The 14,839-nt window shown below is 43.4% G+C and overlaps 2 protein-coding genes across 3 annotated transcripts in view; both read right to left on the bottom strand.

The window, feature by feature from the left end:
- Window positions 1-74: 74 nt before the first annotated feature.
- On the bottom strand, window positions 75-10,955 carry LOC129833224 (coiled-coil domain-containing protein 134-like). Of its 2 annotated transcripts, none has more exons than XM_055897641.1 (7): window positions 10,802-10,955; window positions 3,508-3,632; window positions 3,265-3,386; window positions 2,800-2,884; window positions 2,378-2,559; window positions 2,122-2,193; window positions 75-1,840 (listed from the first exon to the last, which is right to left on the bottom strand). In XM_055897641.1, the coding sequence occupies exons 2-7, from the start codon at window positions 3,602-3,604 to the stop codon at window positions 1,715-1,717; spliced, it is 684 nt and encodes a 227-aa protein (XP_055753616.1). In that variant the 5' UTR covers window positions 3,605-3,632; window positions 10,802-10,955; the 3' UTR covers window positions 75-1,714. The 2 variants fall into 2 exon arrangements, with proteins under 2 accessions (XP_055753616.1, XP_055753615.1); XM_055897640.1 differs by having other exon boundaries at window positions 10,646-10,882.
- Window positions 10,956-11,633: 678 nt separating this feature from the next.
- LOC129833222 (meiosis inhibitor protein 1-like) overlaps window positions 11,634-14,839 on the bottom strand; it is a 34,308-nt gene continuing 31,102 nt past the window's right edge. Inside the window, exons 28-31 of the mRNA XM_055897638.1 lie at window positions 14,418-14,524; window positions 13,549-13,680; window positions 12,284-12,405; window positions 11,634-11,907 (exon numbers count right to left, since the gene is read on the bottom strand). Coding sequence (XP_055753613.1) covers window positions 11,832-11,907; window positions 12,284-12,405; window positions 13,549-13,680; window positions 14,418-14,524 — 437 coding nt within the window. The 3' untranslated portion in view covers window positions 11,634-11,831. The remainder of the gene's footprint in view (window positions 11,908-12,283; window positions 12,406-13,548; window positions 13,681-14,417; window positions 14,525-14,839) is intronic.

Raw genomic sequence — 14,839 nt, 5'->3', positions numbered from 1 at the left:
TTTCATTACACTGACTTTTATTAAACTCTTCGGCGATTGATTTATTTGTAATTATTTCAAATTAACAAGTATGATTCATAGTAATTTTTTATTAAACTTAAATGTATGATAAATCTACTCACGATAGTAAATTCTCAGTAATGAGACGCTAAATCTGAACGAGAGGAGGCTGGTGGGATGATCTATAGGAGGACATGCTCATTGTAATGGCTGGAATGGAATAAAACAAACCTGTGAACTCCATTCCACCCATTAAAATGAGCACATCCTCCTTTAGCTCCTCCCACCAGCCTGCACTGCTCTGAACATACATAAATAACAGTCCATTTACAAAACTCTAGCAAATCATAATCAATCAGTCATCACCCCTGTATATTGAATAGAACTTATTTACATTAAAATTAGCTATTTTCCCTCAAACTGTCAAGAGGCAACAAAACATAACTTGTCCCGTGTGGCTCAGTTGGTAGAGCATGGCGTTTGCAACGCCAGGGTTGTGGGTTCAATTCCCACAGAGGACCAGTACAAAAAAGTATGAATGTATGTACTTGTAAGTCGCTCTGGATAAGAGCGTCTGCTAAATGACTTAAATGTAAAATGTAAAACACTAAGGGAATATCTCAATTGTATACTCCTCACATCCTCTCTCTTTCTCAAAACCCATAGGAGGTGGTCAGAGAGGAGGGATTTCTGGTTGAATGGATTTTGAGGACAGGACAGGAGGAATATGGAATTAAGATCTTCCCTAGATATGCCAAAATAAAGATGTTTTTTAAAGGCATTGTTCTAGGTGACTGCTGTTCTGACATTTCATTATGGCCATCAGATGGACAGAAACAAATGTGACATGATATAGAAGTTTAAGCTGATGAGTGGTTGCCAAAAGACACAGCTCTAAGACATTATCCCTCCCTAATTGTAGACAAAATAATATGTAAAATAGTTTAATTAAAATCATAAAAGTGACCAGACCCCATTTAACACTCATGCGGACAGTCACACACAGACAGAGCTAAGAAAGCATTCGGCTCTAGGAGAGCAAGTGGCAGACATCATGAAAAATGGTTCTGCGCTCACGATCAACACTTGTACCGCAAATTAAGAGGATACACCTACAGTTGGACCATTCAACAACAAACTCATAAAATCTCATTATATAAATCTGATAACTCTGGAGAAGGCGACAGGAAAACTTAAACACAAAACATAATTCAACATATTCAAGCTTTATATTTTAAAGCTTGTTGAATGGGAATGTAAACTCATACGTACAAATGCCATAATCAAAAGATGTATGGTAGTAAATTGTATTCAATCTATTCACAAAAAACATAACATATTGGGTATTTGCTGTTTCTTCCAAAGTACAGTTATGTAATCTAGTTATGAAAATGAGCTTTCCTTATTAAATCTTCTTCAACATGGGCTAGCTGTATTTTCTTTGTTTCATAATAACTGCAGGTTGGGCACAGTTCTGTATACAGTAAGTCTGATTCCACAGATAGAGCTCAACCTCCTTTCCTTCTCTCCAGTTTGTTCCTGTGCCACATAAACACTTCTAGTTCCCTCTCAAATTCTCTGCTGCCACTTTTTCCCTTTGACAGAACTCACCGGTTCCAACACCCAACCTCTTCATCACTGAATCTAGGACTCAGGACATCCCCCTACATTTTCCTTCTCCTTGTCATTTCTCTCCAAGAGTTGAGGTAAAGTACTATAGCTCAGTACGGGAGCGGGAGATGCGGGGCCCCTTCCTAATCTCTTTCCTCTTGTCCTCTTTCCTTCTCCTCTTCTCCTCCTCCCTCAGGATCTTCTGAAAAGCCTCTGCAGTGTGAAGCACCTGCACCAGAGAAAAGCAGAGCGCGTGAACGTGTTTGAGAGGCATTTTTAATAATAGGTGTACGAGTGTTGAGAATCAAACAGCAGAGGATGGGAAAGGTGCAGTCAGTATGAGTTTTACTGATGTTATGCTTGTCTCAAACAGTCAAGCTTTCAAACATAGTCAAACTTGTTTGTTAAACAAGCCTTAAAAGAACACACTTTTCAAGTCTGTCTGGTAGACTTCACTGTGATAGTATACAATGTGGTCACAGAGGCTGAGAGCCACTGTGTGTTACTCACGTCGTCTCTCTCAGTGCGGTATGGGTTGGTGAAGTCTGGGGATTTCTCTATTATTCCCAACTCCTGCGACATCTGAGAGACAGAGTGAGAGTTATCCGCCATTTTGAATCCATAGAAAGAAAAGGCACATAGAAAACATTAGTTACTTAATGATATGCTTATAAAATGTAGTAATAAGGTTATAATACATTACACCAGTTGGCTTTCAATAAAGAATAAACATTTCCTCTATGCCCCAGTTCCATCCCCGTCTCACCAGTGAGAGAACATGCTGGTGTGCACCCCCGGTGAACACCCCAGTGAGGTTGCAGAAGCGGAGCCCCCATCGCAGAAGGCCGCCCCAGTCAGGGTTACGGTCGTAGTAGTGGTGGACAATACGTGGGAAACGCAACGCCACGTCCCCAAAGAACGCTGTGTTCTCCACCACATGGGAGTAGGCTATGGAGCGATATAGAGAAAGAGAGTAGTCTACATTTCATACTTAGGAAATAAACTATAAAGTAAATCACTGCAGACTGACATACTAAAAGAGCGTAAGAAAACGTAAGAGGCGGAGAGAGGGAAAAGGGGAGGGAGCGAGGAGGAGAAAAAAGCAAGATGGTAACAGACAAATCAGATTAGCAGAGTGAGAAAGAGCGAGGAGAGAGAGCAAAGTGTAGTAACGGTATATGATCTGACCTTCTTTGATTTTGTCATCCATGGGGAAGGGATCATCAGCCTGCATGTTGGCTGCAATAAGGACGGCCTTCGAGTCCTCCAACACCTTCACAGAACACACACACACACACACAATGTAGATTGCCCACTGTGGGTTGACTACCATAGATGTCCTTGGCCAGAGAGCAGATATGTCCTCTGGGAATCAAACAGTATATATATCTGGGAAGAATACAGTATATACAGTGAGGCTTTAAGCACAAAAGGAAGACTTGGAAGCTAAATCCGGGTTACTCTTGTCCTATTAGTGACCGGCTACTTAGATACTACTTGGCAAGTGGCCTTATTTGCCTACTCATGAGATCATAATAATGTAAACATGCTAAGAAACTAATACCGCAATTACTTCCCGCCAAGGCCACAACATCCTGTTTCTAGCTAATGGGCAGCATGAAGGGAAGTTAAACAGGAGTGGAGCCATTGTACCTTAAACAGGCCCTTCAGCATGATGTCTATGATCTTATACTGCTGGTTGATGTCATTGAGCTCCACCAGGTTCTTCAGAGCATTTAGCTGGTCTTTCCTCTTGGTCTCAAACAGACGCTTGTCTGAGAGGGGGGGGGTGTTCAGGAAGAAATGCTGACAGACATTTCAATACATACACACTAATCAAGGGTCATCCAAGAGGACACCTCTTAATATTCTGAAGAAGGAAACAGAGTAGGATACAGATCTCCAGGTTGGAGTCGTGTCTGTGCGTATCGGAGTCTGCAGAGGAGAGAGCTGCAGCAGCAACCACCAGGAGGACTGTACACACACTTAGCATGGTCAAGAGGCGACGATGATGAGGCACTCTAACATACACAGAACGAGAGAAAATGCTGTTAAACAGTATTAGGAAATATTTATTACAATGTTTTTACTGAACTTGTAAAACCAACATTTACAGTAGGTCTGTCTGGTTGACATGAGAGCATATTCTTGTATTTTCCTAGGTGTTTTGAGGGTTACCTATAAATACAAAAAAATCTGTATATTTATGATCATATTTTTACTTTTTAAATCCATTTTGGACCTGTACTATAAATTACATAGGTTCTAATGAGGTTATATCTGTCCCATTTAAACAACTTCTAAAAGTCACTTGACATGTCACTTGTCTAAACCCCAAAATAATTTTCACTGACTTCTTGCCAGCCCCTGTCTTGCATCCTCTTTCTTCCTGTCATACACACTCCATCCTCTAAGCTGTGGGCTGCCTCAACATTCCCTCAGGTCCAGCCTCCTCTCCCTTGGAGCATGTTAATACATTTGAACAGGATAAAAATGAGTCTTGGACTGATGCATATTTGATGGCTTTTAAAACAACATCAGCAGAAAACAAAAGTGTAGAGGGAGGAGAAGACAGCATCGATAGAACACCAAATGTATAATTCAGCAATGTCTCCATCGATAATATTATCAGAGAGCGAGAAGGGGAAGTGGCAGGGGGGGATTGTGAGAGACAGAAGAAAGATGAGGAAGGAGTACTGTGGGATGAGAGACACCCTGGGGGAGCCAACTGCTTTTCTGCTGAATATTTCATTCATCTTTTTCAAATCGCAACAAGGTTAGGCCTAAAGACAGGGATCTGATAGTGAGAGAAAGAGTCAGGGTTGTGAGTGAAAGAGAAATGAGGACTGACACCTGATACTACATTTTGAGAAACAGCTGAAAAGATGTTCTCTATTCTGAACTCTTCAGTTGCATTCCCCTACTCTGACACTTAACCTCCTATGGTTAGACTATTTCATTAAAATACTGCCTGAAGATTCAGATATTGGGTTATGCAAGCCATGTGATTTGACATTGGTGATTCAGGCAAATGCCCTGTCATAGCCTATGACATACTTTGAGAAACTTTGCAACATCTGCTCTGTGTGCAAAAATGGGTGCTGATGATACAGTTGGAGCAGCAGAATACAGACAGTGTTCGATTAGGAACAATTTGTGCATTCGGAAAACATCTTTGGGCTGCCTTCCAGCTTTTTGTACTAAACATGCAAGTCAACAAGTCAAATATTTCTAAGACAGACAACCAGGGAAGAGACTTATCCATGTTTCGCCCCATATCCATGTTTCGTTACAAGCATAGCCAAGAAGGACATAGATTTTATTAGTGTCAACACCATGGACAAATGGGCATCCAGCATTGATGTTTCCATCGGACTAGACAAAGTGCTGGGATATTAAGGTGGAGCAGAGGGGCAAGCGACTAGGACATCAATCATATCCCACAGGCATCATGCATAGCACAGAATTTGAGAAATTACACTCCAAAATGCACCTATTTACTGTAAGCTCCCCATCAGAGGCGTCATGCCCATAGGGGGAGACAAGGACACGTGCCCCCTCAGATTTGTCCTGTTTTAAACATTTTCAGATGTTAAATGAATGACTAAACTTAATTTCTAAGCCTACGTTTTATAATAATGTCAGTGGTACTTTACAGAGGGAGCACACTGACTGGACCAGGCAAAAGGTAACCCCCCTATTCTCCCTAGTAAGTGGTTCCTTACAAGGTGCACCAAGGAGCAAAGATATTCTAGGCAGGACTTTAGATTTTTATTTTATTTAACTTCTTATGGCTGGGGGCGCTATTTTCACATTCGGATGAAAAGCATGCCCAGAGTAAACTGCCTGCTACTCAGTCCCAGAAGCTAAGATATGCATATTATTAGTATATTTGGATAGAAAACACTATGAAGTTTCTAAAACTGTTTGAATGATGTCTGTGAGTATAACAGAACTCATATGGCAGGCAAAAACCTGAGAAAGAATCCAGCCAGGAAGTGGGAAATCTGAGGTTTGTAGATTTTCAAGTATATGCCTATCCAAGATAGTGTAAATTTGGTCCGATTGCACTTCCTAAGGCTTCCACTAGATGTCAACTGTCTTTAGAACCTTGTTTCAGGCTTCTACTGTGAAGGGGGAGCGAATAAAAGCTGTTTGACTAAGGGGTCTGGCAGAATGCCATTAGTTTAGTCACGCATGCGGCCGTGAGCACGAGTTCGGTTCCTTTTCATTTCTAAAGACAAAGGAATTGTCTGGTTGGAATATTATTGAAGATTTATGATAAAAACATCCTAAAGATTGATTCTATACATCATTTGACATGTTTCTACGAACTGTTATGACTTTGTCTGGACTAAGTGCCTGTGCCTTGTGAATTTGGATTTGTGAACTAAACGTGCAAACAAAAAGGAGGTATTTGGACATAAATGATGGACTTTATCAAACAAAACAAACATTTATTGTGGAACTGGGATTCCTGGGAGTGCATTCCGATGAAGATCAAAGGTAAGTGAATATTTATAATGCTATTTCTGACTTCTGTTGACTCCACAACATGGCGGGTATCTGTATGGCTTGTTTTGGTGGCTGAGCGCTGTACTCAGATTATTCCATGGTGTGAAATCTGACACAGCGGTTGCATTAAGGATAAGTATATCTTTAACTAGGCAAGTCAGTTAAGAACAAATTCTTATTTACAATGACGGCCTACCCCGGCCAAACCCGGACGACACTGGGCCAATTGTGTGCCGCCCTTTGGTACTCCCAAACACGGCCGGTTGTGATACAGCCCGGGATCGAATCCGGGTCTGTAGTGACGCCTCTAGCACTGCGATGCAGTGTCTTAGACCGCTGCGCCACTTAGGATCCTGCAGACAGTATCGTCAGTGGAGGAGAGAGAGAGACAAACAGTGTTTGATTTGATTTTAGATGCCAGTGATGGGCAGGACTTGCAGGAGGTATGTTTGTAAATGCATTTGATGAAGCTTTAGCCTATTGATTCCTTCTTGATTAATAAATCAAACAAAAAATAGTTGTTTCTCTGTAATAATAGCCATCTAGCAATTTTATGAAGTTGGCTTTAGCTAGCACAGATAGTTATGAGGTTGGGCGACTGGAAAACTAGCTTCCAAGCCATTGCAGGCGATCAAGTAAGAGTAGCTTGTCTAACTATCTTATCGGACATTCCTGCTGGCAAGGTTGGTAGACTTTAGAAAAGCAAGCAATTACTAAATAAGACTCACTTTCCTTTAAATATTTTAGCAGAGATGTAGGCCAACCGGCCGTATTATTCCTTTTACATAGTTTGTCATCTGCATCCAACTGGGCTCTATGCAGCTGGCTATAGATGGGTTAGCTGACAACGTCACAAAAACGATGCACACGCTTCAATGGGGCAGAAGTCCGCGAGTTGTGATTCTGGATGGCCAGATAGCTACAAACAATGACAAGAAACTCCCATGTGGGGAATGGTAAGTGACCCGTTTGAGCTAGATTCATGTTATTCTTGATATCATGTCTTGTTTGAGGTGATTTTAAATGATTTCATGTCAATGCTAAAATTCACTAGATAGCTAACCAACAACTATAACAATATATTTGAGAGACAACAAGCGGTCATCGTGCAAATTTATTTACACTGGAAAAAAATATAAACGCAACATATTAAGAGTTGGTCCTATGTTTCATGAGCTGAAATGAAAGATCCTGGAAATGTTACATACACACAAAAAGGTTATTTTTCTCAAATGTTATGCACAAATTTGTTTACATCCCTGTTAGTGAGCATTTCTCCTTTGCCAAGATAATACATCCACCTGACAGGTGTAGCATATCAAGAAGTTGATTAAGGGCCATCGCAGTGCTAGCTGTGCTACTAGAGATTATGGGTTCGAGTCCAGGCTCTGTCGCAGCCGGCTGCGACCGGGAGACCCATGGGGCGGCGCACAATTGGCCCAGGGATGTCCGGGTTAAGGGAGGGTTTGGCTGGCAGGGACGTCCTAGTCCCTTCGCGCACTAGCGACTCCTGTGGTGGGCAGGGCACAGTGCATGCTGACACGGTTGCCAGGTGTACGGTGTTTCCTCCGACACATTGGTAACGGCTGGCTTTCTGGTTAAGTGGATATTGTGTCAAGAAGCAGTGCGGCTTAGCTGGGTTGTGTTTCGGAGGACGCACGGCTCTCGACCTTCGCATCTCCCAAGTCCGTATGGGAGTTGCAGCGATGAGACAAGACTAACTACCAATTGGAAACCACGAAAAAAGGGGTTAAAAAAGAAAATCAAAAAAAGAAGCTGATTAAACAGCATGATCATTATACAGGTGCACTCTTACTAAAGCCACTAAAAAGTGTAGTTTTGTCACAATGCTACAGATGTCTCAAGTTGAGGGAGCATTCAATTGGCATGCTGACTGCAGGAATGTCCACCAGAGCTGTTGCCAGAGAACTGAATGTTAATTTCTCTACCATAAGCCGCCTCCAACGTAATTTTAGAGAATTTGTCCAACCGGCCTCACATCCGCACACCAAGTGTAACCATGCCAGCCCAGGACCTTCACATCCAGCTTCTTCACCAACGGGATTGTCTGAGACAACTGATGAAACCATGGGTTTGCAGAAACAAAGAATTTCTGCACAAACTGTCAGAAACAGTCTCAGGGAAGCTCATCTTCGTGCTCGGCGTCCGCACCAGTCTTGACCTGATTGCAGTTTGGCGCCGTAAACGACTTCAGTGTGCAAATGCTCACCTTTGACAGTCACTGGCACGCTGGAGAAGTGTGTTCTTCACAGATGAATCCTGGTTTCAACTCTACCGGGCAAATGGCATCGTGTGGGCAAGTGGTTTGATGATGTCAACAAAGTGCCCTATGGTGGGTGGTGGGGTTTTGGTATGGGCAGGCATAAGCTATGGCAAACAAACACAAATGCATTTTATCAATGGCAAGAGATCCTGAGACCCATTCTAGTGCCATTCATCCACCGCCATCCCCTCATGTTTCAGCATGATAATGCAAGCCCCCCCATGTCCCAAGGATCTGTACACAATTCCTGGTAGCTGAAAATGTCCCAGTTCTTCCATGGCCTGCAAACTCACAAGACATGTCACCCATTGAGCATGTTTGGGATGCTCTAGATCGACGTGTACAACAGCGTGTTCCAGTTCCCAACAATATCTAGCAACTTCACACAGCCATTGAAAAGGAGTGGGACAACATTCCACAGGCCACAATCAACAGCCTGATCAACTCAATGCGAAGGAGATGTGTCACGCTACATAAGGCAAATGGTGGTCACACCAGATACTGACTGGTTTTCTGATTCACCCCCACTACTTTTTTATAAAGGCATCTGTGACCAACAGACACATATCTGTATTCCCAGTCATGTGAAATCCATAGATTAGGTCCCAATACATTATTTACTGTAACTCAGTAAAATATTTGAAATTGTTGGATGATGCATTTATATAATTTTGTTCAGTGTATGTTTTCAATAAACACTTGGAGACAAAATGTAGTTTACCTGTTGTCAATAATCTAAGCCAACCCAGTCGGTTTTGCCCCATAGTTGCGCACGTGTCAGTTTTGTTGCTAAACAACCAACCCCTCTATACACTCACACATAAATCATCCTCAATTCAGGCCGTCAGGGCTTCAATTTCCTCAACTAGTTTTAATAAAGAGCCTCTGGTAAAAAATATGGGTACTGTCTTAATAAAATGAAATGCTCCACCAGCATGCTAGAGTGGCTAATGCTACCTGTGATGTTCAGCCAATCAGGCTGCAGCAGTCTGTTTACCCCTGGCTGAACGCTGTGTGCAACATCAGGAAGTAGCACTAGCCACTCAAGCATGGTGGTCGAAAATGGTGTTTTATTAAGACAGTGTGCATATTTTTAAAGCTAGTCAAGGAGTAAATTGGCACCCTCGCCCCTGAATGGAGGATATTTTATGTAGAGCCAGTTGCCGGGGGCCATGAGTGTATATCCGGCTGCATAGAGTCCAGTTGGATGCAGATGACAAAAGTTGGAAAGCAATAATAGTGCAATATGCAGCCAGTTGGGCTAGCAAAGATGCAGAGAAGCATATTTAAGGTTATGACACTATATACCAGTGTGGCATTTTAATGAAAATGACAATTGAACAGGAAAAGAGGTATACTTACATAACCTATGCAGAAAAATACATATCTTTTACATGGAATTAGGTATAATCCTATGGCTCTAGATTGTAAGAAAAAGCCATTTCTGGTGTTGGACAATTTAGGATTTTTCAAACTGGAGGGGGCTCCAGACCATGCTAAAGAATCCATCCACACACAATTCGTGCCCCCATAAAATAATGGGTGCATGACGCCCCTGGCTGTCAATCATTACAGAATGGGCCATCAAACTCTGTATGCAGAGTTGTAAGAGAGGCTGTTGTAAGATATTTTATAATACATAAAATGTAAGATAGTACAGTATGTTGTACCATATAATCTGTCGGAGTTGAGGTTCAGGGTGGGATACATTACAATATCTGCGCTCTCTGCGTGATACATACAGCTGTTATTGGTAAAGTTATGCTTTCAGAGAAGCACGGGGTATTGCCTAAGTATTTTGTTGGCAATAATTGATACTTTGAGGGAAATGTCATACAAAATGTAAACTTGTTGAGATAAAGGTTAACATACTGCCAATCAAAATTACCCCTTTCTGACCCCGCTTGGAAGCTGTTTTGCATACAGTGGACTTGAAATATCCTTTCATTTCATGTTTCACATCAGTATGTCAGACACCATTTTCAAGGAAGAGGCTCGAGCCACAATGATCTCTGTTGCATTCTTTTAGAAAACGTTCGCTATCTTTGAAAACAATCGAGGCACATGAAATAGCAGCATTTTATTAACTGACGGGACTATTTGTGAATAAACCGGTCATCGAGAATTTGAATGGCAATGTAAACCCATCTGTATCCCAATGCATGCATTTCGATCGCTACTGGACAGCTGTGAACACTAGACTTCGACATCATCACTAACTCGCGGTTCACTCACCTCGTAGTAAGAAACAGCACGATATAAAACGATAGCGAAACCAACGATTCTTTCTCGCTAGCATCAGTTTCCTCGTAAAGATGGAGACATCAGTTGCGGAGTATTTGTTACAATATTCAGGTGACAATATCGCGTTTGAAATGTTAATTTACATACAGAAGTCGCTTGCTCCACTCCGCCACTGCCACGATCGCACCGGCTGGCTCTGCTTGGACGAATGATAGCCAGCGATTACATGGAAGGAGGTGGTTTCCAGACGGAAATTTTAGAGCGGCACACAGGCCGTTGTACGCTGTAAATCCCTCCCCCTCCCACTTATCACGAAAGCAAGTAAACTCATAGACAGAGGACTCTTAATGCCTAAAGCCCGTTTCAGCATGGGCAGCACCATTGGGGACTTTCACCATTTGACGTAGTCAACTGGGTGGGACTTCCTATGGGTTATGAAGGATCACATACAGTACCTCCATCCAGGTCACCAGGAGGGATCAGCCAATGAACTATACTCGTGAGCAAACAGTCCAAAACTGCAGCTGGCAGTAAATCGGCTAGAAGGGATACAGCAAGGGTAGGCAACCCTGGTCCTGGAGTGCCGCAGCCACTTCATATTTTTGCTTTAACCAGGAAGGCCAATTGTGTTGAATTTAGGAAATCACTTTACTGATCAATTAGCTCAGTTGGTCAGGTGTAGTACCTAGTTGGGAACAAAATCCTGCAGTACTCAAGCAACAGGGTTGCAGCTTATGTCAGAATTGATCAGAATGTACTTTTAGAAGCAGGTCAGAACTTACGCAGCAGGTTAGGATAATTAACGTAGCAAGTTAGGAGAATTAGGTTCATCTTAGGAAAAGAGATAAGGTTTGCTAAAATGCAAAAAAACTAAAACATTTGATGTCAATTTGACATCTGTATCCCATCTAGCCATGACCATCCAAATCGGTGGCCTCAGATTGGCCTATATTTCTACTGAAATGACATATGACAACTGTTCTTTTCCAAACAATTCTTTATAATAAACTTATATTATTGAAAGACCTCAAACATAAAGGCAAATTAATGGAATGCTCCCCCTAGTTATTAATTGACACAGTAAATCAGTAATAATATGACAGGAGTAGTACCAGACACCTCTTCAGAAAAAGGCTGATAAATCAATCAATAATGTAGCCTCTCACAACAAACAGGTCTATAACTGAGAGCCAATGTGTCCGTCTGTCTTCACAGTGAAGTCGGACAGGCAGAGATGCATCTCTCCAACACGCCTGAGAAAAGGGGTTAAGGACAGATAGGAAGGCGAGAGAAAGAGAGCTCCTAGAAAGAGCACTGTAATGGCATGTTTCTGTGTCTGATGACTAAAACAAGTTGGTCCACACCTCTGACAGAGATGTACTGAAACATGAGTGGAGACTCAGTATGTGGCAACAGCAGCGACAGCACAAGAGATGAAGTGAAATGCATCACGTATGACAGATTTAATCAATGGTCTGTAAAAATCAATAAACACTGATAAGTGCTGCTCTGTCGACTTAAAAAAAAAAACGAGGAGCATCTCTTGCACTAACTTTCTTTTATGCTATAACTGTGTGTGTGTGTGTGTGTGTGTGTGTGGGGTCGCCGGGGTACATGAGTGTAGGATACAGAATGCTGGTGGGCAGGTTGTCGTTGGCTGTGGGAGGCAGGGAGTTCAGTGACTCCATCAGAGTATTGGCCCTCAGTCTGCTCTCCTCTGTAGGAGGGGGGTGGAATATACTGCACTGGAGCTGAGGAAGAGAGGGAAGAGAGAGAGGGAGAGGTGAGAAAGAGTCAGTGGGTGAAGGAGAGACAGAGAGAGAGAGACTACAAGAGAGATGAGAGACAGGAGTCTGGTGGAAATAGCTATAATACAGCACTGTCTTTTTTCCACCTGCCCTCTTTGCATGAATGATGTACACTGCGGTGTGAGGGGTTGAGAGGTCCGCCTCGTAGGGGACTGTTTCCTGACTACTGCTGAGGTGTGCTGGTCTTTCTGGCACTTCTAGCTGTTGAAGCATCACCCAGGTGGGTGCTGCACTTCAGTAGTGGGCTATCCAGCCTACCTACAGAGGAGGAGAAGACAACAAACGAGGTGCCTGATGAAGCGCTCCGGGCCTGTCTAAGTAACTGACTGACGGCGCTCCCTCTCAGTGCCATCGAAGGTCCATCCGCTTACGCTACTGCCCAGCTTTTCTTAACTGCCTTGCTGAACACACCGTATCATCTGAATCTGTGGAAGACCATCACCAAGACCTGCCAGATCTCTACATTTGTTTTGTTTGTATTTACAGCATATTTGAGATTCTCTTTGTAATGAAAAGCGCTATATAAAATAAATCTATTATTATTATAAGAGGCAGCATGCAGCGGATATCGTGACAGGCCAGTCTCCCATAAGACCCACTCTGATCTGACAAGCTACTGAAGCGCACACTGCTGGAGTACATTCAGCTCTGCTAACCCCTGAATAAGAGTCACTGGGTCTCACACACACACACACACACACACACACACACACACACACACACACACACACACACACACACACACACACACACACACACACACACACACTTGTCAAAGCTCTGTCACTATGGGAGACAGCAGGGCCAGCTGTATCACATGACAAATGGGGACAGTGATGACTTTTCAGTGCAGTGACATTCCATTACTGAGCTCGATGAACCCTAATGAGGGCCTGTGTCCTGCCACGGTCATGTGTGACACAATGGCGTAGAGGTTGTGACAGGGGGCTGCTTGGACATGGGACAATTAAAAGAATGTGTCTCAGTGACGTTCAACATAGTCTCATAGAGCTCTGCCTGTGTGCTCTCTGTTTGCGTTTTACTCTGCTGCTGTATGTGTTCCAGTCAGTGTGTTGTGTACTGTACCTGTGTGAGCAGCTGTCTCAGGGCCTGTGTTGTGTTCTCTCCCAGCTCGTTCAGGCCTCTCTTCTCCACCGCCTCCAACACCTGACACAGGTCTGGCTCCCACACCACCACCCTACTGCCATACCGCAACAGCTGCATGGGAGGGACATGTGTTGGTATTCAAGGCTTCATCGGGTTGCTTACAAACAGAAGGCAAAGACACATTTGAATACACTTCAAAATGGCCGTGCACTGCTTCAAAGACTAACAGTAGTGTGAGTGTGTCCGGGTGCAGTCTTGAAGCATCTGCATGCTTCCCATCCAAAACAGTTCGGAGTAGTTCATATATGTGCATTTATTATGACACCATTTTGGGACGTTTTGGTCTTCGGCAAGGGTTTTTTCGGCTATTTGTCCACACAAACATTTTTCTTGTGACAAGCCGAATTTTGGTAGCCAAAGTCTATGCCCCTTCTTCGGTGATTGGTCAACAGTAGGGATTGTTCAATTAAGTGTTTGTTGTCATTCAACGACAGACAATTCGTTTTCATGCAGATTTTTTCACTTGAGAAATACTGCACCAAACATCTTAGTTAGATGTAAAATTGTGTGACTAAGATCTCCTTGGCAAAAACGGTTCACCTAGCAGAGTTTGGCAGTCTTACCAGTGTGAGTAGTGTGAGTGTGGCTGGGTGCAGTCTTACCAGTGTGAGTAGTGTGAGTGTGGCTGGGTGCAGTCTTACCAGTGTGAGTAGTGTGAGTGTGGCTGGGTGCAGTCTTACCAGTGTGAGTAGTGTGAGTGTGGCTGGGTGCAGTCTTACCAGTGTGAGTGTGGCTGGGTGCAGTCTTACCAGTGTGAGTAGTGTGAGTGTGGCTGGGTGCAGTCTTACCAGTGTGAGTAGTGTGAGTGTGGCTGGGTGCAGCAGGCAGCTCTCTCCAGAGTTGAGCAGAGAGTAGAGCAGGAAGCGACTCCAGGGCTGACACACCACATGCTGGGCTGGTGACAGAGGGGGAAAGGACAGGTCAGGATGATGGTGAGGTGTGAATACACTGACACACAGTGGTCAGATGACGCAGATGCTACGCTACAGGACTGTTTTGCTAGCACAGACTGGATGTGTTCCGAAATTCATCCAATAGCATTGGGGAGTATACCACCTCAGTCAACTTCATCACTAAGTGCATCGACGACGTCATCCCCACAGTGAACGTACGTACATATCCCAACCAGAAGCCATCGATTACAGGCAACATCCGCATCGAGCTAAAGGCTAGAGCTGCCGCTTTCAAGGAGCATGACACTAATCCAGAC

This window comes from Salvelinus fontinalis, chromosome 34 (genome assembly GCF_029448725.1).
Source record: "Salvelinus fontinalis isolate EN_2023a chromosome 34, ASM2944872v1, whole genome shotgun sequence".
NCBI classification, from domain to species: Eukaryota; Metazoa; Chordata; class Actinopteri; order Salmoniformes; family Salmonidae; genus Salvelinus; species Salvelinus fontinalis.
This window is presented reverse-complemented; position numbering and strand designations above follow the sequence as displayed.

What these genes read in the sequence shown, in the direction of transcription:
- LOC129833224 (XM_055897641.1), bottom strand. Translation starts at nt 3,604, where the DNA reads ATGCTAAGTGTGTGTACAGTCCTCCTGGTGGTTGCTGCTGCAGCTCTC. An exon ending in GGATGACAAAATCAAAGAAG is followed by an intron (nt 2,560 to 2,799) that starts GTCAGATCATAT and finishes ATCGCTCCATAG; the next exon opens with CCTACTCCCATGTGGTGGAG. An exon ending in ACCAGCATGTTCTCTCACTG is followed by an intron (nt 2,194 to 2,377) that starts GTGAGACGGGGA and finishes TCTGTCTCTCAG; the next exon opens with ATGTCGCAGGAGTTGGGAAT.